Source organism: Bison bison, unplaced genomic scaffold (genome assembly GCF_000754665.1).
Source record: "Bison bison bison isolate TAMUID 2011002044 unplaced genomic scaffold, Bison_UMD1.0 scf7180017864057, whole genome shotgun sequence".
Lineage (NCBI taxonomy): Eukaryota > Metazoa > Chordata > Mammalia > Artiodactyla > Bovidae > Bison > Bison bison.
Window position 1 is genome coordinate 6,484,426 of NW_011494629.1, and position 27,118 is coordinate 6,511,543.

The window sequence follows — 27,118 nt, forward strand, 5'->3', positions numbered from 1 at the left end:
AATTTTAATATATTATTTTATATATTTATAAATATTTAAAATATATTTAAAATATATATTTAAATATATATATTAAAATAATAATTATACACTTAAAGATAACTGAACCAGAGGATACAGACAAGACAACACTATGAGTTGCAGGGCTACTTTCTGACAAATTCTTACATTTTATTCTCTCCTTAACTACCACTGCATCCCAACACCCTCAAGAAAGGAAAGAGAAGATGGAATATGTCACTGATGACTAAATGTTCTTTAAAACTGTTAGAATTTACAACAAGCATGATTTTCTCAAAGGCAAAGATGACTCTCTCAGAAAGACCTAATATTTTGAATAGTGTATTAAAAGTTACAACATTTCTTTATGGCAAAATAAATTCTATATTTAGGTATTTATTTTGGGACAAAATGGGACAGACTTGTAGTGTGAATACAAGAGTGCACTTTCTCTCCTTAGTCCTTGGTATCACTGTATTAGTCAGGGTTCTCCAGAAACACAGAACCAATAGGATGTACATATGTAAAGGGAGGAAGAGATGTATTGTAAGGAACTGGCTCATGCCATCACGAGCTGACAAGTCCCGAGACCTGCAAGGTGAGTTGGCTGGACGTAGCTGGTGACCCAGAAGAGTCAATGTGTTAGTTTCAGTGTAACGGCAGGAAAAAGCAATGCACCTGCTAAAGGGCTGTAAGGTAAGAGGAACTCCCTATTATTCAGAGTAAAGTCAGCGTTTCTGCTCCATGCAAATCCTCAACTGATTAGATGAGGCCCACCCTCAATGGGGAGGGCAATCCACTTTACTCAGTCTACAATTCAAATGTTAACCTCATCCAGAAACACCCTCAAGACACAATCCAGAATAATGTTTAACCAAATCCTGGGATACCCTGTGGCCCAGTCAGTTGACACATACATGTAATCATCATGGCTCCCCACATGCCCAATGGGTGCAAAAGCAAAGACAATCACCTCACAGGGATTTTCGAATCTGTGAGGAGCAAATACCCAGGGAAGACAAACATTTGTCTGACACTGTGGTGAAGAGGCCATCTCCTGAGGCCCCTCCTGCCTCTTCCACCTAATAGCTGCTCTTTGTAAGCTCACTCAACTTTTATTCAAGATCAGTTCAATTCAGTTCAGTCGCTCAGTCGTGTTCAATTCTTTGCAACCCCATGGACTGCAGCATGCCAGGCTTCCGGGTACATCACCAACTCCTGGAGTTTTTTCAAACTCATGTCATTGAGTTGGTGATGCCATTCAATCATCTCATCCTCTGTTGTCCCCTTTTCCTCCTGCCATGAATCTTTCCCAGCATCAGGGTCTTTTCAAAGGATTCAGGTCTTTGCATCAAGTGGCCAAAGAATTGGAGTTTCAGTTTTAGCATCAGTCCTTCCAATGAATATTCAGGACTGATTTCCTTTAGGATGGACAGGTTGGGTCTCCTTGCTGTTCAAGGGACTCTCAAGAGTCTTCTCCAATACCACAGTTCAAAAGCATCAATTCTTCGGTGCTCAGCTTTCTTTACCGTCCAACTCTCACATCCATACATAACTACTGGAAAAACTATAGCTTTGACTAGACGGACCTTTGTTGGCAAAGTAATGTCTTCGGTTTTTAATATGCTATCTAGGTTAGTCACAACTTTTCTTCCAAGGAGCAAGTGTCTTTTAATTTCACGGCTGCAGTCACTGTCTGCAGTGATTTTGGAGCCCCCACAAAATGAAGTCTGCCACTGTTTCCACTGTTTCCCCATCTATTTCCCATGAAGTGATGGGACCAGATGCCATGATCTTAGTTTTCTGAATGTTGAATTTAAGCCCACTTTTTCACTCTCCTCTTTCACTTTCATCAAGAGGCTCTTTAGTTCTTCTTCGATTTCTGCCATAAGTGTGGTGTCATCGGCACATCTGAGGTTATTGATATTTCTCCCAGAAATCTTGATCCCAGCTTGTGTTTCATCCAGCCCAGCATTTCTCATGATGTACTCTGCACATAAGTTAAACAAGCAGGGTGACAATATACAGCCTTGACATATTCTTTTTCCTATTTGGAACCAGTCTGTTGTTTCATGTCCAGTTCTAACTGTTACTTCCTGACCTGAATACAGATTTCTCAGGAGGCAGGTCCGATGGTCTGGTATTCCCATCTCTTGAAGAATTTTCCACAGTTTGTTGTGATCCATACAGTCAAAGGATTTGGCATAGTCAAAAAAGCAGAAATAGATGTTTTTCTAAAACTCCCTTGCTTTTTCCATGATCCAGCAGATGTTGGCAATTCGATCTCTGATTCCTCTGCCTTTTCTAAAACCAGCTTGAATATCTGGAAGTTCATCGTTCACGTATTGTTGAAGCCGGGCTTGGAGAATTTTGAGCATTACTTTACTAGTGTGTGAGATGAGTGCAATTGTGCAGTAGTTTGAGCATTCTTTGGCATTGCCTTTCTTTGGGATTGGAATGAAAACTGACCTTTTCCAGACCTGTGGCCACTGCTGCTTTTTTCAAATTTGCTGGCATATTGAGTGCAGCATTTTCACAGCATCATCTTTTAGGATTTGAAATAGCTCAACTAGAATTCCATCACCTCCACTAGCTTTGTTCATAGTGATGCTTTCTAAGGTCCACTTGACTTCACATTCCAAGATGTCTGGCTCTAGGTGAGTGATCATACCATCATGATTATCTGGGTGGTGAAGATCTCTTCTGTATAGTTCTTCTGAGTATTCTTGACACCTCTTCTTAATCTCCTCTGCTTCGGTTAGGTCCATACCACTTCTGTCCTTTATTGTGCCCATCATTGCATGAAATGTTCCCTTGGTATCTCTAATTTTCCTGAAGAGATATCTTAGTCTTTCCCATTCTACTGTTTTCCTCTATTTCTTTGATAGATTTCTTCCTCTGATCACTGAGGAAGGCTTTCTTATCTTTCCTTGCTATTCTTTGGAACTCTGCATTCAAATGGGTATATCTTTCCTTTTCTCCTTTGCTTTTTGCTTCTCTTCTTTTTACAGCTATTTATAAGCCCTCCTCAGACAGCCATTTTGCTTTTTTGTATTTCTATTTCTTGGGGATGGTCTTGATCCCTGTCCATAGTCCATCAGGTAATCTGTCTATCAGATCTAGTCCCTTAAATCTATTTCTCACTTCCATTGTATAATCGTAAGGGATTTGATTTAGGTCATACCTGAATGGTCTAGTGGTTTTCCCTACTTTCTTCAATTTAAGTCTGAATTTGGCAATTAGGAGTTCGTGATCTGAGCCACAGTCAGGTCCCGGTCTTGTTTTTCCTGACTGTATAGAGTTTCTCAACCTTTGGCTGCAAAGAATATAATTAATCTGATTTTGGTGTTGACCATCTGGTGATGTCCATGAGTAGAGTCTTCTCTTGTGTTGTTGGAAAAGTGCTTGCTCTGACCAGTGTGTTCTCTTGGCAAAACTCTACTAGCCTTTGCCCTGCTTCATTCTGTACTCCAAGGCCAAACTTGCCTGTTACTCCAGGTGTTTGTTGACTTTCTACTTTTGCATTCCAGTCCCCTATAATGAAAAGGACATCTTTTTTGGGTGTTAATTCTAGAAAGCCTTGTAGGTCTTCATCAGATCAGATCAGATCAGATCAGTCGCTCAGTCGTGTCTGACTCTTTGCGACCCCATGAATCGCAGCACGCCAGGCCTCCCTGTCCATCACCAACTCCCGGAGTTCACTCAGACTCACGTCCATCGAGTCAGTGATGCCATCCAGCCATCTCATCCTCTGTCGTCCCCTTCTCCTCCTGCCCCCAATCCCTCCCAGCATCAGAGTCTTTTCCAATGAGTCAACTCTTCGCATGAGGCGGCCAAAGTACTGGAGTTTCAGCTTTAGCATCATTCCTTCCAAAGAAATCCCAGGGCTGATCTTCAGAATGGACTGGCTGGATCTCCTTGCAGTCCAAGGGACTCTCAAGAGTCTTCTCGAACACCACAGTTCAAAAGCGTCAATTCTTTGGCGCTTAGCCTTCTTCACAGTCCAACTCTCACATCCATACATGACCACAGGAAAAACCATAGCCTTGACTAGCCAGACCTTTGTTGGCAAAGTAACCCTTCAACTTCAGCTTCTTCAGAATTACTGGTTGGGGTATAGACTTTTATTACCTTGATATTGAATGGTTTGCTTTGGAAACGAACAGATTTCATTCTGTCATTTTTGAGATTGCATCCAAGTACTGCATTTCTTACTCTTTTGTTGACTATGATGGCCACTTCATTTCTTCTAGGGATTCTTGCCCACAGTTGTAGTTATAATGGTAATCTGAGTTATATTCACCCATTCCAGTCTATTTTAGTTTGCTGATTCCTAAAATGTTGACGTTCACTCTTGCCATCTCCTGTTTGACCGCTTCTAATTTGCCTTGATTCATGGACCTAACATTCCAGGCTTCTATGCAATATTCAAGATCCTGCACAATGAACTATGTAGAGCTGTGTGGCACTATGCACCTGACTGAATGGCTACAATTAGAAACAGATATTGACAATAAAAAGGGCTGATGGAACTAGAACTCCAACCCATTTCTGGAAAGGCTGTAAACTGGTGCAGCCACATTAGAAAAAAGTTTGGCAATTTCTTATAGAGTTAAATGTACTCATTAAGTGACCCAGAAATCCCACTCCATTGTATTTACCCCAAATATGTGAAAACTTACATCCACACACACATCTGTATATGAATATTTACAGTAGCTTTATTCATGATCACCACATACTAGAAACAACCTAAATGTCCTTTAATGGGTGAACAAATTAAAAAACAGCATACAATGGAATACCATTCAGGATTAAAAATGAGAAACTGACTCATACTTGAATCTCAAAAGCATTATGTTGAGTGAAAGAAACTGGTCTCAAAAGATTGAATATAGGTCTACTTAAATAATTTTTAAAAACACAAAACTATAGTGATAGAGAATGGCTCAGCGACCACCAGAGGATATGGAGTGGAAGGTGGGTGTGACTCTAAGGGGTGAGTACAAGGGCATTTTGGCGGCAAATGGACTATTCTGAATCCTGGTTTGGGAGGTGGTTATACAAATCTACACACATGTTACCTTTCATAGAATTATACAACTCTCCTCCAACATCAAATTTATTGTATAATAATTTTAAAACAAGTGGCTAAAGAAATTGCATGTCATTCACTTTATGCAGAGGATAAATGCATCTAATGGAAAATTTCTATGAACTGGGAGTCAGTCAACAGAAGTTGAACTCAGAATATACACACACAGGTAACAGTAACACCTCACCATCATTTGTACATTCTGATATACAAAGGGAGCAAATGACATTTTTGAGTTACTAGGCATGCAGGCATGCCCAGTTGCTCAGTCATGTCTGACTCTTTTGCCACCCCATGGACTATAGCCTGCTAGGCTCCTCTGTCCATGGGATCTCCCAGGCAAGAATATTGGAGTGGGTTGCCATTTCCTTCTCCAAGGGATCTTCTTGACCCAAGGATTAAACCCATGTCTTCTGTGGCTCCTGCATTGGCAAGCAGAGTCTTTACCACTGAGCCACCTGGGCAGGCTGAGTTACCAGGCATTACCTAGTAATTCTCTGAAATGGCAAAACAGTTGTGATCTATATAATTTCTTTCCCAGGAACTTTGCATTTATGGTCTCTGACAACAGCCTTAAGGAGAAAATTTAGGTTTAGAGATATATGGTAAGGGCTTCCTGGGTTGCTCAGCTGGTAAAGAATCTCCATACAATGCAGGAGAACTTGGTTCAATTCCTGGGTTGGGAAGTTCTCCTGAAGAAGCGATAGGCTACCCACTCCAGTTTTCTTGAGCTTACCTGGTGGCTCAGATGGTAAAGAATCTGTCTGCAACACAGGAAACCTGAGTTCAATCCCTGGGTTGGGAAGATTCCCTGGAGGAGGGCATGGCAACCCACTCCAGTATTCTAGCCTGGAGAATCCCTATAGAAGGAGGGGCTACAGTCCATGGGGTTGCAAAGAGTTGGACACAACTGAGTGACTAAGCACAATATAGCACATAGATGGGAAAGGATTTGCTCTGGATTTTGATCTCGGGTCTGTCTAGTTTTCACATCACCATATAAAGTCACAGCAAAGATTACACTCTGATTCCTCTCTTTTTTCTGCTGAACCCTGAGCAGCCCTCTAATCCTCTGTGCTCTTAGAGTCCTGCTCTTCCTTTAATGCTGTAGTTCTCAATGGGGGAGAGGGGAAGAGTCTGTACCCAGGGGACATGTGGTAACATCTGGAGGCATTTTTTAATTGTGACAGCTAGAGGAGAGGATGTTCTATGGTGGGTAGAAGCCAGAGATGTTGATAAACATCCCACAATGCACAGGACAGTCCCCTGAATGATTATGCAGCCCAATATGTCACTAGTGCAGAGGCTGAGAACTTCCCAGAAACACATCCATGGAGAAGACTCTTGAGACAGCAAGGAGATCAAACCAGTCAGTCCTAAAGGAAATCAACCCTGAATATCCATTGGAAGGACTGATACTGAAGCTGAAGCTCCAATACTTTGGCCACCTGATGCTAAGAGCTGACTCACTGGAAAAACCCTGATGCTGGGCAAGATTGAGGGCTTCAGAAGGGTGCGATACAGGACGAAATGGTTGGATGGCATCAACGACTCAATGGACATGAGTTTGAGCAAACTCCGAGAAGTGGTGAAAGATGGGGAGGCCTGGAGTGCTGCAGTCCATGGGGTTGCAAAGAGTCGGACATGACTGAGCGACTGAACGACAACAAATGAGCCACACACTTTGCTAGCTATGTTTATATTCTCATCTCACATATCTCCTCAAAACCCTTCTGAGGTATTAATTGATCCCAATTTATAGTTAAGAAGGTTCCTGTTCAGATGCATAAAAGAACGTGCTCAGAGCCCAGTGTTGAGACAATAAGCAGTGGGCATCCCAGGCCCTTCTGACTGCAAAGCACAGGTCCCCACAGTGAGGTGCCAAGCCCTCTGTATACCTCCCCTCACTTCCACCTTCTCTGGTCTCAAAAAATCACCTCTTAGCCCTGAGAGATCTGCAAATAAGGGGGAGCTGCTGGGCTGGCAAAAGGGTATATCTGAATTTCAGAGGCTCCAGGAAATGGGTGGGGCCTGTCATCACTAAGAACCACCCAGGATTGCGCCATCCCTCCCTCCCTCAGCCCCCAGGGTGATGATGTGTGTCCTCCACCCAAACTGTCCAGAGACACTCCCAGCTGCATGTTCTTGGATGACTTCCTCTCCTCTCCCACCAGCCCATGTTGGTTGCTGAATTCATCACAGGGAGCGGGGCCCTCAGGCAGGGGGCCAGGGACCAGACATATCATAGAACAACGCACTATAGTCAGTTTCCCACAGTAACATCGGACGGACAGGGTGTGCCTGAGAGAATCAGCAGAATGCTTTAACAACAAGTCCTGCAGTCACCGCTGAGTGATTCTGCTTCAATCTCACCCTTTCATGTAATGAGTGTCGACAGTTTCAACAGTTAAAAATGAGGTGTGTATAAGACAGAGGGAAAGAGAAGAGAGAAAGAAAGAGAAGAGACAGATTTCCCTGGCTGTCCAGTAGTGAAGACTCCATGCTTCCACTGCAGGAGGGCATGGGTTCCTGGTCAGGGAACTAAGATCCTGCATGCTGTGTGGCACAGCCAAAAAAATAAATTAAAAATATTTTAAAAAAAAAGAGAGAGAAGAGAAAAACAGAAGTAGGAAAACAGAGGGAAGGCAGAGGAACAGTGTGAGAGGAGAAGAGCATATGCTCTTAAGCCTAAAGCTTAGCATGAAACTTAAAACACAGACGATCTCATGACAAGGAAGAACTCAAGACCCGGGACCCACTGGCAAACCAAGTGCGACCACATGGGTGGAAGCTTCTGCAGACCTACTCCAGACAACTGCAGCTGGGCCTCAGGGCAGGCCGCACACCCCAGTTCTCCAACTCAGCAAGGCCGAGTGGTCCCCGAGGAGGGTCCAGGCTGGTGGCTGTGCTGTCCGGCCGCTGGGAGCCGGCAGTGCCCCTCCCCCGCCCCAGCACAGCACTCACAGTTCCAGGATCAGGATGACGTCCGTCTTGTTCTCGTAAACCTCGTGCAGGGTGATGACGTTGGGGTGCTGGATCTCCTTTAGGATGCTGACCTCCCGCTCGATGTCCTCGCGGCTCACGCCCCGCCGGCTGGATTTGGTCCTCCTTTTCTTGATGAATTTGGCGGCATACTGTAGACCGGTGCTCTTCTCACGGCATTTCTTCACGACGGCAAACTGCCCACTGCAGAGAGAAGGAAGAGGTCCCGGGTCATTCACATGTTCTTTGTGTGCTGCGCTTAGGCCCTCAGTCGTGTCCCACTGTCTGCAACCCCACGGACTGTAGCCCGCCAGCCTCCTCTGTCCATGGGATTCTACAGGCAAGAATACTGGAGTGGGTCGCCATGCCCTCCTCCAGGGGATATATGTTCTTTACTGTTCACTAAAACCCAGGTTTGGGCAAGAATGTAGTCCCACGGCGGGCGGAGGGGGGGAGGGGGGAACAATAGGATTGTAAATAAGGAGTCCAAATTGTGGGAAATTAATAAATTCAATAGAGAAATTTCTTCTTATAATTTGGCTCCATTAATTTAAGCCTCTTTCTTTATGAACAATGCTGCAAAGAATATAATTTCCTTTCTTGAATCACATTTTATTAAATGGGTAATAACACCTCCATTTCTCTGTTCTCCTCCTTCTCCCGCATTTCAGATTCAGGGGCCACAGGAAGGAGCCCCCTCCCATTGGGCCTCACTTCCTTGTTCTTGTCCTGTATTCTAGGAAAGCAAGGGGTCAGGATCAAGGAAATGGCAGAAATATACAGGGTCCTGCCTTCAGTGATGTATTTCTAGCAGGTACTAAGTCACTTCGGTCACGTCCAACTCTGTGCGACCCTATGGACTGTAGCCCGCCAGGCTCCTCTGTCCGTGGGATCCTCCAGGCAAGAATACTGGAGTGGGTTGCCATTTCCTTCTCCAGGGGATCTTCCCGACCCAGGGATTGACCCAGCCTGCATTGCAGGTTGATGCTTTACCGTCTGAGCCGCTAGGGAAGCACAAATACTTATTAATTGAAACACATCAACAACAACAAAAACACAAGTAATACCTCATTTTGTTGGGCTTCACTTTATGTGCTTCACAGAGAGTTTTTATAGTTTGAAGGTCTGTAGCAATCTAGAGAATCCCAGGGACGGGGGAGCCTGGTGGGCTGCCGTCTATGGGGTCACACAGAGTCGGACACGACTGAACCGACTTAGCAGCAGCAGCAGCAATCTAGTATTGAGCAAACCTATTTCCTCCATTTTTCCAATAGCATTTGCTCACAAACTTTTTCATGATTATTATATTTGTTACAGTAGTTTGAGATCAGTGATCTTTGATGTTACCCCTGAGAACAGATTACAACTTGCTGAAGGCTCAGATGATGGTGAGCAATTTTTTGCAATAAAATATTTTCTAATTAAGGTATCTATATTGTTTTCTTTTTTTTTTAAGGTTTAACACTATTGCACACCTAAGAGACTACAGTACTGTGTGCGACTTTTTTATGTAGTTATTTTGACTCACTTTATTGCAATCTTTGCTTTATTGACGTGGTCTGGAACTGAACCTGCAATGTCCTGCCTCTATAGATTTTGTTCACACTTCAGGGACTGATAAGTCATATGCACTTAGACGTTTGTTGGATGCTTCTTCAGTATCATCTCTCTCCTCTTCTTTTCCCAAAATACCTACATCCGGGGTTTTTGGTTCTGGGAAGCCAAGGTCCACCCCCAACCATAGATATGGTTCATGTGACCTGCTGCTAAGTCACTTCAGTCGTGTCCGACTCTGTGCGACCCCATAGACAGCAGCCCACCAGGCTTCGCCGTCCCTGGGATTCTCCAGGCAAGAACACTGGAGTGGGTTGCCATTTCCTTCTCCAATGCATGAAAGTGAAAAGTGAAAGTGAAGTCACTCAGTCGTGTCCAACTCTTAGCGATCCCATGGACTGGAGCCTACCAGGCTCCTCCGTCCATGGGATTTTCCAGGCAAGAGTACTGGAGTGGGGTGCCATCCAATTTGTGCACTATATTCTTTTTTTGGAGAATGTGAAGACAAAGATTTTTGTTAAGGCTCTTTGACCCTCCTCCCTCCCAAAGCTGCTGCCAATCATCTTGGGACCACTCCTGATCTAAAGCAGAGGCACAACCGGTCAAAGGAAAGAAAACAGGTCTGTGGTAACCCTGTGGAATGGCTGGATCAACCCTAGCCTGAAGTCGTCTGCCTTTAGACTTTTCCACAACACAAGCCAATAAAATTCCCTTTACTGCTAAAGCCAGTTTGGGTTTTTTATTTCTTGCAGAGAAAGCATCCTAAATTCAACAGCAGAGCCTCCTACCCATAAGCTGTTGCTAAGTCGTGTCCTACGCTTTGCAATAAAAGAATACAATAACAGAACTTGACACAAAATAGTAAAGTGACCATGTAAGCAGGAGAGAAGCAAGTAGTATACCCTTAAAGTGAGTGAAACACAATGGAAAGGTGCTTCCTATGTCACTGCTGGGACCCTCACTTCCTCCCTAGCACCCGAGTACCAAGGGCCAATCCAGCCATCACAGGATGGGCACATTTCTGGGCACCTGCTGGGGAACTGCTATGTGAAGAATTATCACTGTTATTTTTTGCTAGATTTATTCTCCTCACATGAAGACAAAAGGAAGACAGAAAAATCAAGTTAAGGCTAATATTTTGATGTTAAGAATGGATACATTAAAATGTTACTCATTTACTTTGGCAGTGGGAGGCCCATGAAGATAAAAACACATAGTGAAGAAGTATTTTTATAACAGTGCCGATTTTTTTGCATGACAGGTTATTAATACTTTCTTTCCCCGGTCAGCAGGATCGCAGAGATGCTGAAGAATAAATCACATCAGAACACTAGCGCCTACTGCCTGTAAGCTCACAACCTTAAAGAGTCACGGGAAATGTTATGACTGTATTACAATCCCTTTCTGATTTCCTTGGGGAGTGGAACACTGGGCTTTCCCTCTGGTAGGGGGTGGGGATGGGCTGCAGAGATGGGGCTTATGGAGAAAAGAGGAAAAACAGCCTGAATACAAAACAATGTTAGCTTTCCAGAAGCCAGTGAAGTGGTGCTTGTAACCCCTCTCCTCAAAAATACAGTACCACTTCCCCACTAAGCATTCTCCAGGGGCCCCAGGACTCAGCCCAGCCAAGGACCTCTGACCCACAGCAACACATGCTTGTAGGAGCTGGGCCCATGCATGCGTCTGGCAGTCACAGCCACTCGTCAGGCAGGCTTAAGGCAAACTTGGTGACTTGAATCACATTGCTTTAAAAAACAAAAGCAAAGAAAAAAAAAATCATCAGGAGAGCCACAAAGTATTTTAAATGCAAGCCTAAAATCAAAGATTTTCACAGCCAAATGTTCCATGTGGGCATTCGATGCTTTCAGTTATGGGAAGTGAGAGCATCAGGTTCCCAATCCTAAAGCTGAATTCAAGTGTGGTTCTGAACACCCTGTGTTTCAAGGCCAAGAGTGTGTGCACACATCTAAGACAACCGTGTCGTCCAGGTTTGCAGCCTAATATCTAGAACCCATTCCTTCACCAAACCATTGACCCCTCGCTCACACTTCAGGGTCCCCTCATGAGCAGTCTGAAGGTGGGAGAGGCCCCCGCACAGGAGAAGATGTGATTCTAGTGCCCCCCATGGCAGCATGCTAGCATCTGAGCTAACTTTGGCTGCAGGATGTCAGAGGAGAGTGTAGAACAATTTGGGGAAACACTTTCTAGATCTATCTCAATGCTGCCTCTTTAAAGACACTTTTCCTTATTTATCACCAGTTCTTCAACAATCTGCCTCCCCATCCCTTTGCTCCAGTGAATGCTGCATCCCCGAGTCCACAGGGCACCTCATACCCCTCTGTGGCACCTTAGCAGGCTGAGGACAGACTCCTCAGAGAAGAAACTTGTCTCAAACACAGTGATTTGCTTTGTGAGACCTAATTCCCGTTGGACTATTGGTTAACTGCTGCTCCCCTTTCCCTTCCTGATCCAGCTTCCGGGGTAGGAGGAGAGCAAATGCACAGAGAAGCCAGGCCACCTGCCACCTAGGGGACTGGCTGTAGCTCCAGCCCACCCCTGTCCTGTGACAAACACACGAGACACCTCAGTGACTGAAACCCACACAGGCAGTGGATGGGGAACATAGCTTCCTTACTAGAAAACAGAAACATTTAAACTTGACAAGACAGAGTACAGGCAATCCTTATTTTCTCCAGGATCTTTATTTGCAAATTCACTTACTCCTTACAACTTTGTTTGTAATCTAAAAACTCAATACTCATAGTACTTTCATGGTCATTTGTGGATCTGACCACAAATGACCAGACATGGTCAGACATGCATGTTCCCAGCTGAGCTCGGTTAAGGGCACGCTCTGCTTCCTTGTTTCAGCTCTCACACTGAAAACAGTGTCCTTTTCATAGTCTGTTCAATGCCGTGTTTTCGGTTTCATTTTGCATTTTGTGCTTTTTGTTCATGATTTCACTATTTAAAATGGCCCCCAAACATGGTATTGAAGAGCTGTCCAGTGTTCATTAAGCATGGAGGCTATGGTGTGCCTTACAGAGAAAACACGTGTTAGACAAGCCACGCTTGGCATGAGATATAGTGCTGTTGGCCATGAGATCAACATTAGTGCATCAACTATATACATATAATAAGGTGCCTTTAAACAGAAACACAACAGACAAGGTTATGTGTTGACCTATTGGTAAAAATGTGACCCGCTCACAGGACCCTAACTCTGTATTTCCTCCAGGACAACTGGTCCAGTATCCACTAAGTCAGTGTTTGTGATGAATTTATAGAACATTAATTACCATGACGAGCGCTGACCGTGTGTCATTTTTCTTTTTTTTTTCATAACATTCTCTGTCATCTAATAACTGACAGTTTATTACATTAGGTACAGCCAGCCACATTCATTTTCAAATGAAAACTTTCCATTTAAGGTAATGTTTATTAACCACCAGTGGTCAGATGCATATAAAGACAAGAGCCATCCCAGCTTTATAAGAGTTATCTACTAAAAACAAAACAACAAAAAAAGTGTTTCAAACATAATCACAAATTTCATTAAAAAGAAAAAACTTTGGCTAAAAGGACCAAAACTTCAATAAAATAATGTAATCTAATTTTGGAGGCTTTCTTGTTGGCTCAGTGGTAAGGAATTCACCTGCCAATGTAGTTCAATCCTTGGGTCAGGAAGATTCCCTGGAGAAGGGAATGGCAACCCACTCCAGTAGTTTTGCCTAGGAAATCCCATGGACAGAGGAGCCTGGCAGGCTACAAGTCCATGGGGGGTCAAAAGACTTGGACATGACTGACTAAACAACAACAATCTAATTTACAAGCTGATTTCCTTGTCTTATTTATTAATATATCTAATTCACACAGTACCCTGGCAGTCATTCAATGAGCTTTATCCAGGATGCTATGCAAGGCATTTTACATGAAATTCACATTATCACCACCTCATCTATCAATGAGAAAACCAAGTCTCAGAGAGATTTTTAAAATCGCGCCAAATCACTCAGCAAGTAAGTTGCATAATTGAGAACTGGAGCCAAACCTAAGTGCATTTGCCTCCAGAGCTCTATTCAATGAGCACAGTTGCTATACTGGGCTTGTGTCCATCCTGACTGAGATACAGCCACCTCTTGTGAAGTCACAGACAGGACTGGAACATCATTCACAAAAGAGTTTTCTAAGGGGAAGACAAAGAGAGGGGCCTTGTGGTTAAGTAAGTTGGGGCAATGGAGCTTCCTCTTCACTGAAAATTCAAACAGTGTTTAATTAACTAAAACCATGGCTTTTACACGCTCAGGGGGGCTCTGTGACCAAAGGAAAACCCTGTTTATGTGTAAGCTAAGGAAGCAAGATGCTAACACTGAGAAAGAACCACAGAAAGTTCATTCCCAAGGTCAGCATACAAGGATTGCATGCAACTGATGAAGCATTTGTGCCTATAATTAGTTCCATCTCTCCCCTCCTTCCAAGATTTGCAATACGGTTTTTAATTAACACAAAATAATTTTTACTTTTGAATTCATATATCAAGCTTCTGGCAAAATTTTAGTGCTGGTGAGGAGCCTGGCAGGCTACAGTCCATGGGGTCGCAAAGAGTCAGACATGACTGAGCGATTAAGCACATTTTTCTTGAAGAGTTGCATTCTGAGAGTGGCATAGACACAGATCCTGCTAGAATACAGGAATTACAGGTCTTAAATAAGAGGTGAGGTGACCGAAAAGATTGTTCAAGGATGAGTTCACATTTGATAATAATTCACATTTATGGCAGGCGATAAAAACCCCAAAGAGCTTATAGAGTAATGGAGAGAGAAGCTTGTTAACACTGTAAGGTGGGAAGGGCCACAGAAAGGACACGGCCCCTTGGGACCACTTCAGGGGAGAGGATGGGGTTGGAAGACCCAAGCAGTGTCCTGAAGTCTGGGCTCCAGCCAAAAGAGGAAGAAACTGTGTGTTGGAGGGATGGCTTCCAAGAGGAAGAAGAGCATGACCCAGGGCAGGGAGGCATGAAAGAGCCTGCCTGGTATTCTTGAGAGAAGAGGAAGTGGTGGTGGGGAAATGAGGGATCCTCACAGCCAGGGTCCTGCCCATAATGGAGCAATGCCAGCCCCAATCCTGCTAACAACGTGGGAAAGCAGAGAGCTGGCTGAGCCTTGGTTTCCTCCTCTGTATAAGAGCAATGGCAACATGAAATGAGGTCATGCACGTGAGTACAGCATTTAAGCACATGAAAAGGATGAAAGTTAGCACGTTGGCTCAGTTTCATACTTCTTAAAGAAGCCAAGAGGCTTCCCTGATAGCTCAGTTGGTAAAGAATCTGCCTGCAATGCAGGAGACCCTGGTTTGATTCCTGGGTTGAGACGATCCCCTGGTGAAGGGATAGGCTACCCACTCCAGTATTCTTGGGCTTTCCTGGTGGCTCAGCTGGTAAAGAATCTGCCTGCAACCAGGAGATCTGGGTTCAATCCCTGGGTTGGGAAGATCGCCTGGAGAAGGGAAAGGCTGCCCACTCCAGTATTCTGGCCTGGAGAATTCCATGAACTTTATAGTCCCTGAGATTGCAAAGGGTCGGACACGAATGGGTGACTTTCACTCACTCACTCAAAGCAGCCAAGAGGGTGGTATTTCAGAGGCTGAAAAGCAGCACCTAATTTCTTCTTGGCAGTTTTCTTTACAACATCTTTGAAATCTAAGTGTTAAATCTCTACATTTTCCCCCTCATCAGGACTCAACAAAGCTATTTTCATTTTGGATGGGACCTATGTGATTTTCCACAGTTGGTCCATAAAAGACCGTGTGGCTTTGTATGCTGAATTTTTAGGTAGGTGATGAGAGGCCTTCCCCGGTAGATCAGCGGTAAAGAATCCGCCTGCCAATGCAGGAGAGGTAAGAGAAATGAGTTCGACTGCTGGGTCGGGAAAATCCCCTGAAAGAACACATGGCAATCCACTCCAGTATTCTTGCCTGGAGAATCCCATGGACAGAAGGGCCTGGCAGGCTCCAGTCCGTAGGGTCGCAGAGAATCAAACACAACTGAAGCGACTGAGCACCAATGCATGCAGGTGATGGGAAGCAGACTGCATTTTGCAAAGATGACCTCAGCTGTATCTCCCATCGCTCATGCTCTTGCTTGGTGTGGTCCTGCCTTTCCCACCATCCCTGTCCCCTGGAATCTGAGCTTTGTCTGACCATTAGAACATGGCAGCGTGACTCTGGGGCTTCTGCCTGGGTTGTCAGCATGCATACTCTTGAGAGCTAGCTCCCTCTGGGAACCCAGCCACCATGCTGGGAGAAGCCATGTGGACATGTTCCCATCAATAGCTCCCGCGGAGTGGAGAGCAGCTCTAAAAAGTCAGCCAGGTGAGTCTTCAGGTGGCTCCAGCCCCAGCCAACATCTCAGTGCCACCACATGAGAGAGACCCCCAAGCAAGAACACTCACAGAAGCATATGTTCATTAAAAAAATGTTGTTTCAGGCTACCAAGTTTTGGGGCGTTTGTTTCACAACAATGGATAGGTGGAACAGCTACTAAAAAAATTTTTTTTTTAAAAACAGATGATCCCAGAAGCTATGTGAAGAAAAGATTCAATGCACAGGGTGAGGGGACAGAAGGTGACCGGAGTCTCTGACAAGCCTAAAGGAGAGCCGGGAACAGGAGCGAGAGTGTCCAGACCATTTTGCATGCAGTTGGCCCCCCGGGGTGGGGGTGGGGCCCCACACAAACAGCCCCCTTGTTACATCAGCAGGTGCGGGCTCACTTTTCAGGTTCTCCGCTTCTCATCTTGGCAGCAAGTCGCCCTCTTTCAAGGGAAGTGTTACATCATTTACGAGGGACCTCTGTGCCAAAACCCCAAACCGATGACAACAAAACCCAAAGATCACACTAAAATGCCTCTGCAGATTTCTGGCTGAGCTGTACTCATCCCCAACGTACCTTTCCCAGTCTCTCTGGGGAAGCAGGACCTCCCCTCTGGGAAATGCACAAGACCCAAAGTCTCCAGCCACTCAGTCGTGTCCAACTATTTGCGATCCCATGGACTCGTCTGTCACCAGGCTCCTCTGTCCATGGGATTCTCCAGGCAAGAATATTAAAGTGGGTAGCCATTCCCTTCTCCACAGGATCTTCCTGACCCAGGGATCAAAACTGGGTTTCCCACATTGCAGGCAGATTCTTTACCAGCTGAGCCACCAGGGAATTGCCAAGCTCTCCAGCAAGACCCAGTAAACATATGGCTATGAATCTCCATCCTGAGTGGTGCAGACGCCCAGGGCCTACCCCTAGGGACATCACCTGTAGCGGTCTCTGGTGATGAGGAAGCACTTGATCCTCATTCAGTGGAAACTTCCCCTTCCATCACAACCCACCGGCTGTGCAGACTTCAGCATATGATGACCCAGTATGGGAACCTGGTACTTCAGCACCAAGTCTGAGTTCCTGGAATGCTTCCGTGCTGCAGCCCACACTTGGAACTGCTCTCTTTCTGCCTTTTGAGAAGCTATTTGTGACAGGAAGAGAAACCACTTTTTTTTTTTACAAAGAAACAAAGTTGGTTATTTATTACTATTATTAAAAACAAACAACCCTCCAAAAATTATTTTGAACTGCTGCCATGGGTCAGTTAAAAAGTCACATGATCTAGAGAACAAGACTTCCCCCAGCAGTGAGCAAACAGAGCAGGTTGCCAGGACACGGAGGGGGAGAAGCAGTTTGCCAAGAGGATAAACAGCAGCATGTCACCCCGGGAACCAGGACAACACGTGAGTCAGGAGTGAGCTGCAAAACGTAAGTGCTGCCTAAGGGTACGCTGGGAGCTACACGCTGGGCGAGGGAGCTCAGACCAGGGACGGACCCCTTGGGGGGAGCATCCTCCCAGAAGATAGGACACAGAGAAGTCACCAGTGAGAACGGGGCAAGACCCAGGACCTAAGGCAGGGCAGATAAGGGTCTGGCTTCCCACACAAGTGTGGGGCTGCCAGTGGGGCAAAGAAACCAAATACACAGAGTATCAGGTGGCTGGAGCAGCCTCCTTATAATTAAGGAACTAGCAAACCAGAGCTGGTGAGGACCCAGAAATAAGGAAGATGAGAAAGAGAACAGCAGGTATCTCTGTTAACCTGATGTGTCCCCGGGATACCTCTTTGGAGGGGGAAGGTCTCAGCTCCACCTAGAAGATCATTTCCCAAAGTGGGCTCTCTGAAGCTCATGTTTGGGATTAGCAGATGCAAACTAGGATACAAAGGAAGGATAAATAACAAGGTCCTACATCTAGCATGGGGAGCTATATTCAATATCCCGTGATAAATCATAATGGAAAATAATTATGAAAGAGAATGTATACATATATGTATAATTGAGTCACTCTGCTATACAACAGAAGTTAACACAATATTGTAAATCAATTATTAAAAAAAATTTTTTTTAAAAGAGGGTACTCTTTTAAAATTTTTTTCATGGAGAAAGTTTCATGGCAAAGCACATTTAGGGAAAATCGGGTAAACAGAGACAAAACAGGCCTCTATACGGAGAACTCACCAGACCCCGCCCTCTGTCTCCAAGGGGGCATGGAATTCAGCGTTTTAGCAGGTTGGAGGGTGTTATTAACCATAATTTTTTTTTTTTTTCTTGGTTGTGAAATCCAGTTTTCTTGGGAGAGTTTGCTTTGGTCTTCTCTTCCAGTTAATAGTTATATTCTTAAGAGCTGGGACTGAGTCTGCAGACAGCAGTTCCCTTTCCTTTGAACCCAGAGCTGCATTTAGAGGTGTTTCCTAAGGCATGATGCTGCTCACGGGCCTGGGGGAGCTGAGTGCAGAGCTTGATGGAGGTGTTCAGAGATTCAGATCCTTTCGGGGCTCTGGCCTATTAGAAGGGTGGGGGATCCACTTTGTCAGGCCTGGAAGAGGAGGCCACCTGCCACCCTGGGCCTGGGGCTCCCCGCCTCCTCCTGGCTGCTGGTCTGGGCTGTTCCCAGGGGGCAGGCAGATGCACAGTGGTCTTCATCCTGACAGACGTCCGGCACCACCAGAGACTAGCAGGGAATCTGGTGTTTCCCTTTTCTTTCGGATGGTCAGTTGGGTTGGGTATTTTCCGTGGCAACTGAGAACAGGCTGAGGAGGTGTGGAGAGTGGGAGCCGAGGCAGAACACAGGGATATCTGCTTTATGATGACTCCAGGTGAGCTCTGGGGTCCTTGCTGCCACCCTGGACCATGAGCACCACCCCTGAGAAGAGTGTGGTGGTGGGAAGGAGGCCTCAAAGTGAGTCCTGAATGGCCTCCCCCAGCACTTGATTTGCAGGAGCCTAGAGAAAACCATAGGAGAAGGCAGTGGCACCCCACTCCAGTACTCTTGCCTGAAAAATCCCATGGACAGAGGAGCCTGGTGGGCTGCAGTCCATGGGGTCGCTAAGAGTCAGACACGACTGAGCGACTTCACTTTCACTTTTCACTTTCATGCATTGGAGAAGGAAATGGCAACCCACTCCAGTGTTCTTGCTTGGAGAATCCCAGGGACGGGGGAGCCTGGTGGCCTGCTGTCTATGGAGTCGCATAGAGTCAGACACGACTGAAGCGACTTAGCAGCAGCAGCAGCAACAGCAGAGAAAACCATCTTGTTCTAGGAGCCGCCCTTCGGTTTGCATTACTCATTGCCATACCTAATCATTCGGCCTGATTCAGATCCAGTCTGTGACTTAAGGAACCTACAACCCACGGGGATTTACAAGACTTTATAAGTTAATATTTCTATATGACAGAGCTGTGAGTACTGCGTGATGAAGTATGCCAAGCAGGTGACGTCCTGCTGGAGCCGAGGGTTGGGGGAGACTTCATCCACTCTGCTCAGCACCACCCCTGGTACCGAACTCAGGGCTGGGCAGAGAGCAAACTTGGAGCCTGATGACTGTTTGCTTGTTTCTTTTAACTTTTTATTTTATATTGGAGTATAGCAGGGCCTCCAATTAACAGGGTTTCCCAGGTGGCTCAGTGGTAAAGAATCCACCTGCCAATGCAGAAGCTGTAAGCGACGTGGGTTTGATCCCTGGGTCAGGAAGGTCCCTTGGAGGAGGAAATGGCAACCCACTCCATTCTTCCTGCCTGGATAATCCCACGGACAGAGGAGCCTGGCGGGGTACAGTCCATGGGGTCACAAAGAGCTGGACATGACTGAAGTGACTGAGCATGCACGCACACAGGCACAGACAATTAACAATGTTATGACAGTCTCAGGTGGGCAGCAAAGGGACTCAGTCATACATATACACGTAACCATTCTCCCCTAAACTCCTGTCCCATCCAAGCTGCCACATAACATTGAGTAGAGTAGGTCCTTGTTGGTTATCTGTTTTAAATATAGCAGTGTGAACATGTCAATCCCAAACTCCCTAACCATCCCTTCCCCCATCCTCCCTACCTGGCAACCATAAATTTATTCTCTAAGTCTGTGAGTCTGTATCTGTTTTGTAAATAAGTTCATTTGTATAATTTCATTTAAAGTGAAAAGGAAAAAGGAAAGAAGAAAATGAGTATTGGAAAAGTGTCATTTAATTACAATCTAAATGATGCTCCAATGGACCAGACAAAACAAACAACACTCCAAATGTTCTTCCCAAATAGTAAGTCCCACCAGGATTGCCCTGTCAGTCCAGTTTTATGGAGAATCAAATGCCTTTACAAAGAGAGGGTGTCATGTCAGGAGCAACTCACACATTTTATGAACGGTGACCTTGTCAGGGAACTGGAGATTGGGGCCTCCTGCCCCAGACAGCCAGAGTTGCAGGAGACCCTCAGGATATCCCATGGAGGCTCAGAGGGGTTTGTCCCTTGTTTGGTCGCTCCAACCTCAGCAAGCTACTCCCCAGGCCAATCCTACTATTTGATCCTCCAGACTGTGTCATACAAAACCCTCCAGCTACTACTGGGCTCAAGGTAACTGGGCCATAAGGTACGATCTATTCTCAACTCAGCAAGCAGCTCTCGGGGAAAAGGCTGAAAAAGGGAGCAGAAGGTTCATATATCTTCACAGGGAGACAGAAGTCAAGGAGCTGAGTTGAAGTTCCTCATGCCTCAGCCAAAGAGAAAGGCAGATTCCTTCCAAATGCTGAGCTTCTAGATGAGGGAACGAGCTCAAGGTAACGAGAAAGGACCAGTTTGGCCATCTGATGGGTACAGGTTGTAACTGTGCAAACACTACATTGAATTGAGTAGATTAAATGTAATTTATAGAAAGTGTGGGATGACCCCCACCACCCTCCACCATGCAGTCTGCTCAGTTCTGGAGTATTCCAGGTGCTGAACAAATATGTCTGACTAGCTTCATGTCTTCCCTCTCAGTTTAGCTAGAAATACTATTTGCCTATGTGTTTTCATGAGCAGGTTTGGGACCCTCTGTCCTGCTTTGAGAATCAGCTCTGTCTTATCCCAGGAAGTCAGGTCTGTGCTGGTGAAGAGTTTGGACTTGAGTGACCTGCAAGAAATTCAAATACACTGTCGTGATGTGGCTCTTAGTGCAGCCATAGATGGATGTGCTGTAGAGACACTGCTCATGGGCCTGTCCGGCTCTGGAGACTGAGTACAAACTGGGGCACCCGCTTCTTGAGGGTTTGCCTCTCTGGGGCAGCCAGTGGTTATCTGGCCGTCGGCCTAGCCAGGAGGAGTCCTTTCGCAGTGCTCTTGGCCACACCCTCTCCCACGGGGTCTACAGATCTGTCACCTTGGCTCTGAGTCAGGAGGGGACTCACCTCCCAGAGGAAGTCTGGGGAGAGGAGAAAACAAGTAGAGGACCGAGGGGGTCACTTCAGGCCAGGCAAGGAGAGGCTGGCAGGGAAATTCACTGCTGGAGTTACCCAGAAAGAGAGCCACACAGATAAAACTGAAAGATGATAAGTTAGAGAGAAACCAGAGCTGCCGGGAAGGCTAAGTATTCCCTCGGTGGAAGCAGAACTCTCTGGAAGCCTGCCATGTGGGCCGACCTCACCCCGGAGCCCTGAACCAGAGCAAACACAAAGCTTATCGCTGGAGGCTGGGAGGGCTGTAAACACCCAGCAGGGAGCCTGGACACACGGATGACGTTACCTCGCCTAGGAAGGGAGACTTCTGAGGAGCAGGTGTCACTTATCAGGTCTTAGGTCAAACATTAAAGAAAATGAAAACTAATTTACACTTCACATTCACGAACATGATGCTTCCTGAAGCAGGGGCTTCAAACCCCACAGCCGTTTTGTGACTTCTCTTCCCAAGAAAACTTGGAACCTGCATTCAGAGGGATCTTGCCTGGAAAATCCCATGGACAGAGGAGCCTGGTGGGCTTGCAGTCCATGGGGTCGCTAAGAGTCGGACACGACTGAGCGACTTCACTTTCACTTTTCATTTTTGTGCATTGGAGGAGGAAATGGCAACCCACTCCAGTGTTCTTGCCTGGAGAATCCCAGGGACGGCGGAGCCTTGTGGGCTGCCATCTATAGGGTTGCACAGAGTCGGACACGACTGAAGCGACTTAGCAGCAGCAGCAGTAGCAGAGTGAGCATGCGCAGGGGGCTTCAGAAGCTTTGTCTGCTGGAAACCTAACTTTCTAGCAGGCAAGGGGGTGGGGAGGGGGCATTGTGGGCTGACCCCTGGAACAGCCCCTGTAAGAGGAGCAGGTGAGAAAACCTCCCCCCACTTCCTCATCTGCAGTGGGGGGCACTGAGGGTCTGTGTAACCCCCACCCTGCCCCACTGATCGCCTTGGACTCTGCAGAGCTGAGTGAGGCTGTCAGAACTCCTCCCCTGAGGGTCTTCACTGTTTTGCCACTTGGATCAAAAGCCAGTACTTACTTGCAGTAACAAGGAGACACCTGGGCCAGGCTACTTGGTTGAAAGATACACAACTTGCAGGCAGGTAATGAGGCACAGAGGAAACATGACTACAGGCTTGGAGCAGGGAGCAATCCAACAGGAGTAAACACACCCATGACCCCTAGGCAGGTGCACCAGAGGTCACATGCGACACTCCGGGCCACCTGCTTAGGCCACTTCCAGTCGAGGGACTGACTTCTGGGGGTTCGAGAGCAGCTCAAGAAGAGAGGGTAGCTGGATTCAGGTGTGGCTAGGTGGCCTCGTGGTGACAGTGAACTCTAAAAAGCTGTAGCTGTGTACTCTGAAGCCCAGTACACAGTTTGGAATGGACTTTCCATTTAACAGGCAAGTGAATGGCACAGAAGTAGAATCTGTTTTTCCAGCTATTTTCCAGAATCTGATCTGTTAGGCGTCTATGAAAGATACACCACTAGCTATGTTTAGAACCACAAAGAATTAAAACTAGAAGAATCAGCTTATAGAGTTTGAATTTTAATCCTCTTCATAGTGATCTACCAATATATTAGCTTGTAAAATGTTGTTTATATCACACATGTATACAGGGTTCTTCCTAAAAATTAACACTATTGAGTGCCAAGAGCACAACATGGTACATTCAGTAAAATTCTGGAATTAATAATATGTTGATCCAATCACCTGATGGGTCACCCTAAATTTATATGCTGACCATTTAAGTGTTTAGATTGCTTCCACTGACCTTCTGGACATGGGAAAACTGTTGGTGCAGTACTTAAAAATATCACACACTATGTTTCATCATTTGCTTTAAGTATTTCATGGCCCTGGGCAGTCCATGTGCATTTACTTTCCTCCACTGTTTACTAGGCTTCAGCCTTGTGCTAGGTCCTAACTGGCCCACCTGCTTTAGAAACTGTCAAAGGGATAATCAGTGTATTTGATCATGTACATTCATTCGAAAAGCAGAGGTATATTATAGTTCTCATAGGGCTATCGACAATCCTTGGAATTCATCCAGTCTCCTTGAGGCCAAGTGCTTTCCCCAAGCAGTTGCTTTTAGGCTATAACTTTAGGTGACTGGGAAAATTCCCTAATCAAAGCACAACCTAAAGATTTTTAAAACATGAATTGTTCATAGTCATTAATCAACTTGTAATTGGCCCGTGAAAGGTCAATGCAATTTGCAAACTCCAGGAAGTGGGATTTCTAAAAAAGGGAAAATGAGAAGGCAAGGCTTATAAGTTCATTTGTATACAACAGGAACCCTAAAAGAACTTAAGATTTGGAAAAAAACCCTTCAACACCTAACAGAAGATGGATAGAAAGGGGCTAAAGATGGCTGATTGGAATTGATGGTATAACAGACATGTAGGAAGCAAAATTAATTCTCTTGTGCTTTTATTTTTTTCATATGAGGCCAGTTGTCTTCCCTTAGAGAAGACTGGGGAAATGCTACTAAAGTGTAACCAAAGCTTGAGTTTAGAAAAGACACGATAAAAGACTGCCTAGCTAGACAATAAAAAAAAAAAAAAAAGAAAAGAAAGAAAGAAAAATTCAAATCTACAGGAAAGTTAAACCTCAGTGTGGCAGAAGCAATCTCAAATCACTGCTGGTAACCTTGGACAAATTATAAGGAGTGATACTGGATTGATATTCAAAAGATGACCAAATTGGATCCCTCTCTAAGATCAATTACCTTGTTATTAGTACAGAGCAAACATTGAGAATCAACTATTGATCTCAGGAATTAAAAATAGCAAATAAAAAACAGCATAATCAGCTAGAACTTTCCCACTGTCCCAACTGCATTATAAAATCAGCAAAAATGGGAAATGATATAGACAAAAAAAGTTTTGATTTTAGCAGGGCCTCTGACATAATTTTTCATGATATTTTTGTAGATGAAATGGTGAATCACCATGTGGTGGATTTTGGCAGGCCATAAGACTCTCGAGTTTAGCACTGTCCTAGACAAGATATTTTTCAGTGTATCAGATGAAGGCATATTTACCACATTTTAAAATAACACGGAAAGTAATGGCAGTATTTACTGACAGAATCTAGAATCTACATTATCCCAACCGGCTTAATAATAAAATTCATAAGAGAAATAAATAGAAATTCCCATAGTTAGGTTCAAGGAAATCAAGCTTACAGGATAGCAGTTCATATAGAAAACAGATGATGGTTGTATCTGACCACACATGGCACAAGCAGAGTGTAACCTCACTGCCCACACCATGCACGTGGTCCCCAAGTGCCAAAGGGGTGCAGTGCTCCTGCTCTCAGCATGAATCTGTGCCCCATGTTGGGCACTTGCCCTTGGTAGGAAGGATGCTGGCAGAGTAGGTGGCAGTCAGGGGAAGATCATGACAATAGGGAGGTTTTGCTTCTGGGCATGAGAACTGTCAGTGTTTGAAAGCTTGTCAAAAGGAATCAGGCCATCTGCCAGGAATGAGTGGGAGGCTTGACCATGGTCTCTTAAATTCCTTCCAACCTTAAGAGGCTCTGTTTCTAGAGTTGCAGAGATCAGGGCACTGCACTCCTCACTTAACTGAAAGAAAACATATTACTGAGTACAGTTGAAATGCTATGATGCTATTTTTTCTTCATGAATTTTCTGAATCTCTGTTATACTAATGATCTTCCCAGACTGAAACTCAAAATAAATTCCATATTGCCATCAACTTCTCTCAACTCTATCTGGAAACTTATGCATCTGTACCTTAAGATTAATTCTCCAAAATTACAGAGTATTAATAATCTGAGTGGAAATGCATTGTGGGAAGGAAAGAGAGCTCAGCCAAGAGGCAGCTGACCCAACTCTCCCATCCAGCAACAGTGGGAATGCTGATCCTTTAGCACCTTTCCTGAGCCTTAGCATGGTCGTTTTGGAAGTTAAACACACACACACACACACACACACACACACACACATACATACACAACTGAGATTAACAATGCATAGCTTATAGGGCTGCTGTAAGACTCAAAAGAAGTAAAAAGATGTGACTGTGTTTTACAGAGTCCATACTATCACACAAATATAATGCTACTAATTGGAAATATTTAAGTGATATCACAGCTGGGAACAAAATCCCTGTGTCTATGTCCAAAGATCCCTAATAAGTTCAAGTCAGTCTCTAAGAGGGAATGACAAAAAAAGGGAAAGAATTCTTTTAAGCAGGATTTAGAAACAGCGCATTCAAGTCTTCCAAAATGAAAACTTAAATATCTAGACAGATAAATCTGCATGACATCATGTATCTGGAACTTTGGGAAGAGAGGGCCTAGTTTTGAATCCTGGCTTTGCCACTTCCTAACTGTGTGAAAAGAGCATAAAGGCAAACAGAGGATTTATACTTTTATGAAAACAAAAATTTATGTTACCCTTCACATTTCTTGCAGTTAGCAAAAACATGTACTAATGTAGGTCTTTCATAAAAGCTAAGTGGCATAAAGTGAACTTTTGGAAAGCAGGGGATATGCTTCACTTCATGTTATTTCAGCTTAGGAGGTTTCATAGGAATGCTGTACTTCCATACAGATGAAAAACCTGTGCTATTATAGTATATGGTTGCTTAAAACCATCACATCTCTTAGACCAGTATCAAGGCTCATATATCACCTTATTAGAGAAATAACAGAAGGAATTATTTATGCAAGTTTTTTTCCCACCCTATTCTGGAAAAGCCATCTTGAACATGGGCTGCTGAGTGAATCCCCCATGAAGACGGCTGACTTCAGAACACTTTGGGACATGAGGATGGTACTAACCAATTGGACTCAGGAAATACTAAAATATTCAGGGTGAAGAGAAGGAAAGCATAACCCTAACTAATATCATTCTGATGTCTTTCTGGTCTCATGGCTGCAGGAATGACTAGATGGTCAAATTCTGTGAAACAACCTCATCCTGGAACAATTATAGGTCCATCTCTTGGACAGCCATGGAGGAAAGACTCTCAGGCTGTTTGAGGCTGTTTCTAACTCAAGTTTACCTGAGTTCAAAGAAGCCTCAAATGTCTCAAGCTAACATTGTGACTTTGATCATTTAAGACCAATATTTATCATGCACAAGAAAAATAACATTTTCTAAAGCACAGACAAAGCATTAAAGCAAAATTAAGTATAGGAAGGGAGTAGAGAAAGATTTGGTCTTGTTTTTGCTTCCATTATTAATAACATAAATGTGAAATATAATCATCTACCTGCCATGAAGACAGGGAACACAGGAAAACTTCAGGCCTGAGATCTAGCTATAACATTATCCCTGTCAATCTGACAGCGATGAACTCAGCAACCGGTAGCTACTAGAATAGTGGCCCCAACCTATTTGGCTGGGGAGTTCTAAAGAACAGCAAGGAGAGATAAGGAAGCCTTCATCCGTGATCAATGCAAAGAAATTGAGGAAAACAATAGAATGGGAAAGACTAGAAATCTCTTCAAGAAAATTAGAGATACCATCTTTACCACATAAAGATGGGCACAGTAAAAGACAGAAATGGTATGGACATAACAGAAGCAGAAGATATTAAGAAGAGGTGGCAAGAATATACAGAAGAACTATATAAAAAAGATCCTCATAACCAAGATAACCACGATGGTGTGAACACCCACTTGGAGCCAGACATCCTGGAATGCGAAGTCAAGTGGGCCTTAGAAAGCATC

At 44.8% G+C, this 27,118-nt stretch overlaps 1 protein-coding gene across 7 annotated transcripts in view; it reads right to left on the bottom strand.

Moving 5' to 3' along the window:
* DAPK1 (death-associated protein kinase 1) overlaps positions 1–27,118 on the bottom strand; it is a 212,614-nt gene that overhangs the window by 91,441 nt on the left and 94,055 nt on the right. For all 7 annotated transcript variants that reach the window (XM_010836052.1, XM_010836049.1, XM_010836047.1 and 4 more), the window contains exon 3: positions 8,060–8,281. In XM_010836052.1, the coding sequence (XP_010834354.1) occupies positions 8,060–8,281 (222 nt within the window). The remainder of the gene's footprint in view (positions 1–8,059; positions 8,282–27,118) is intronic.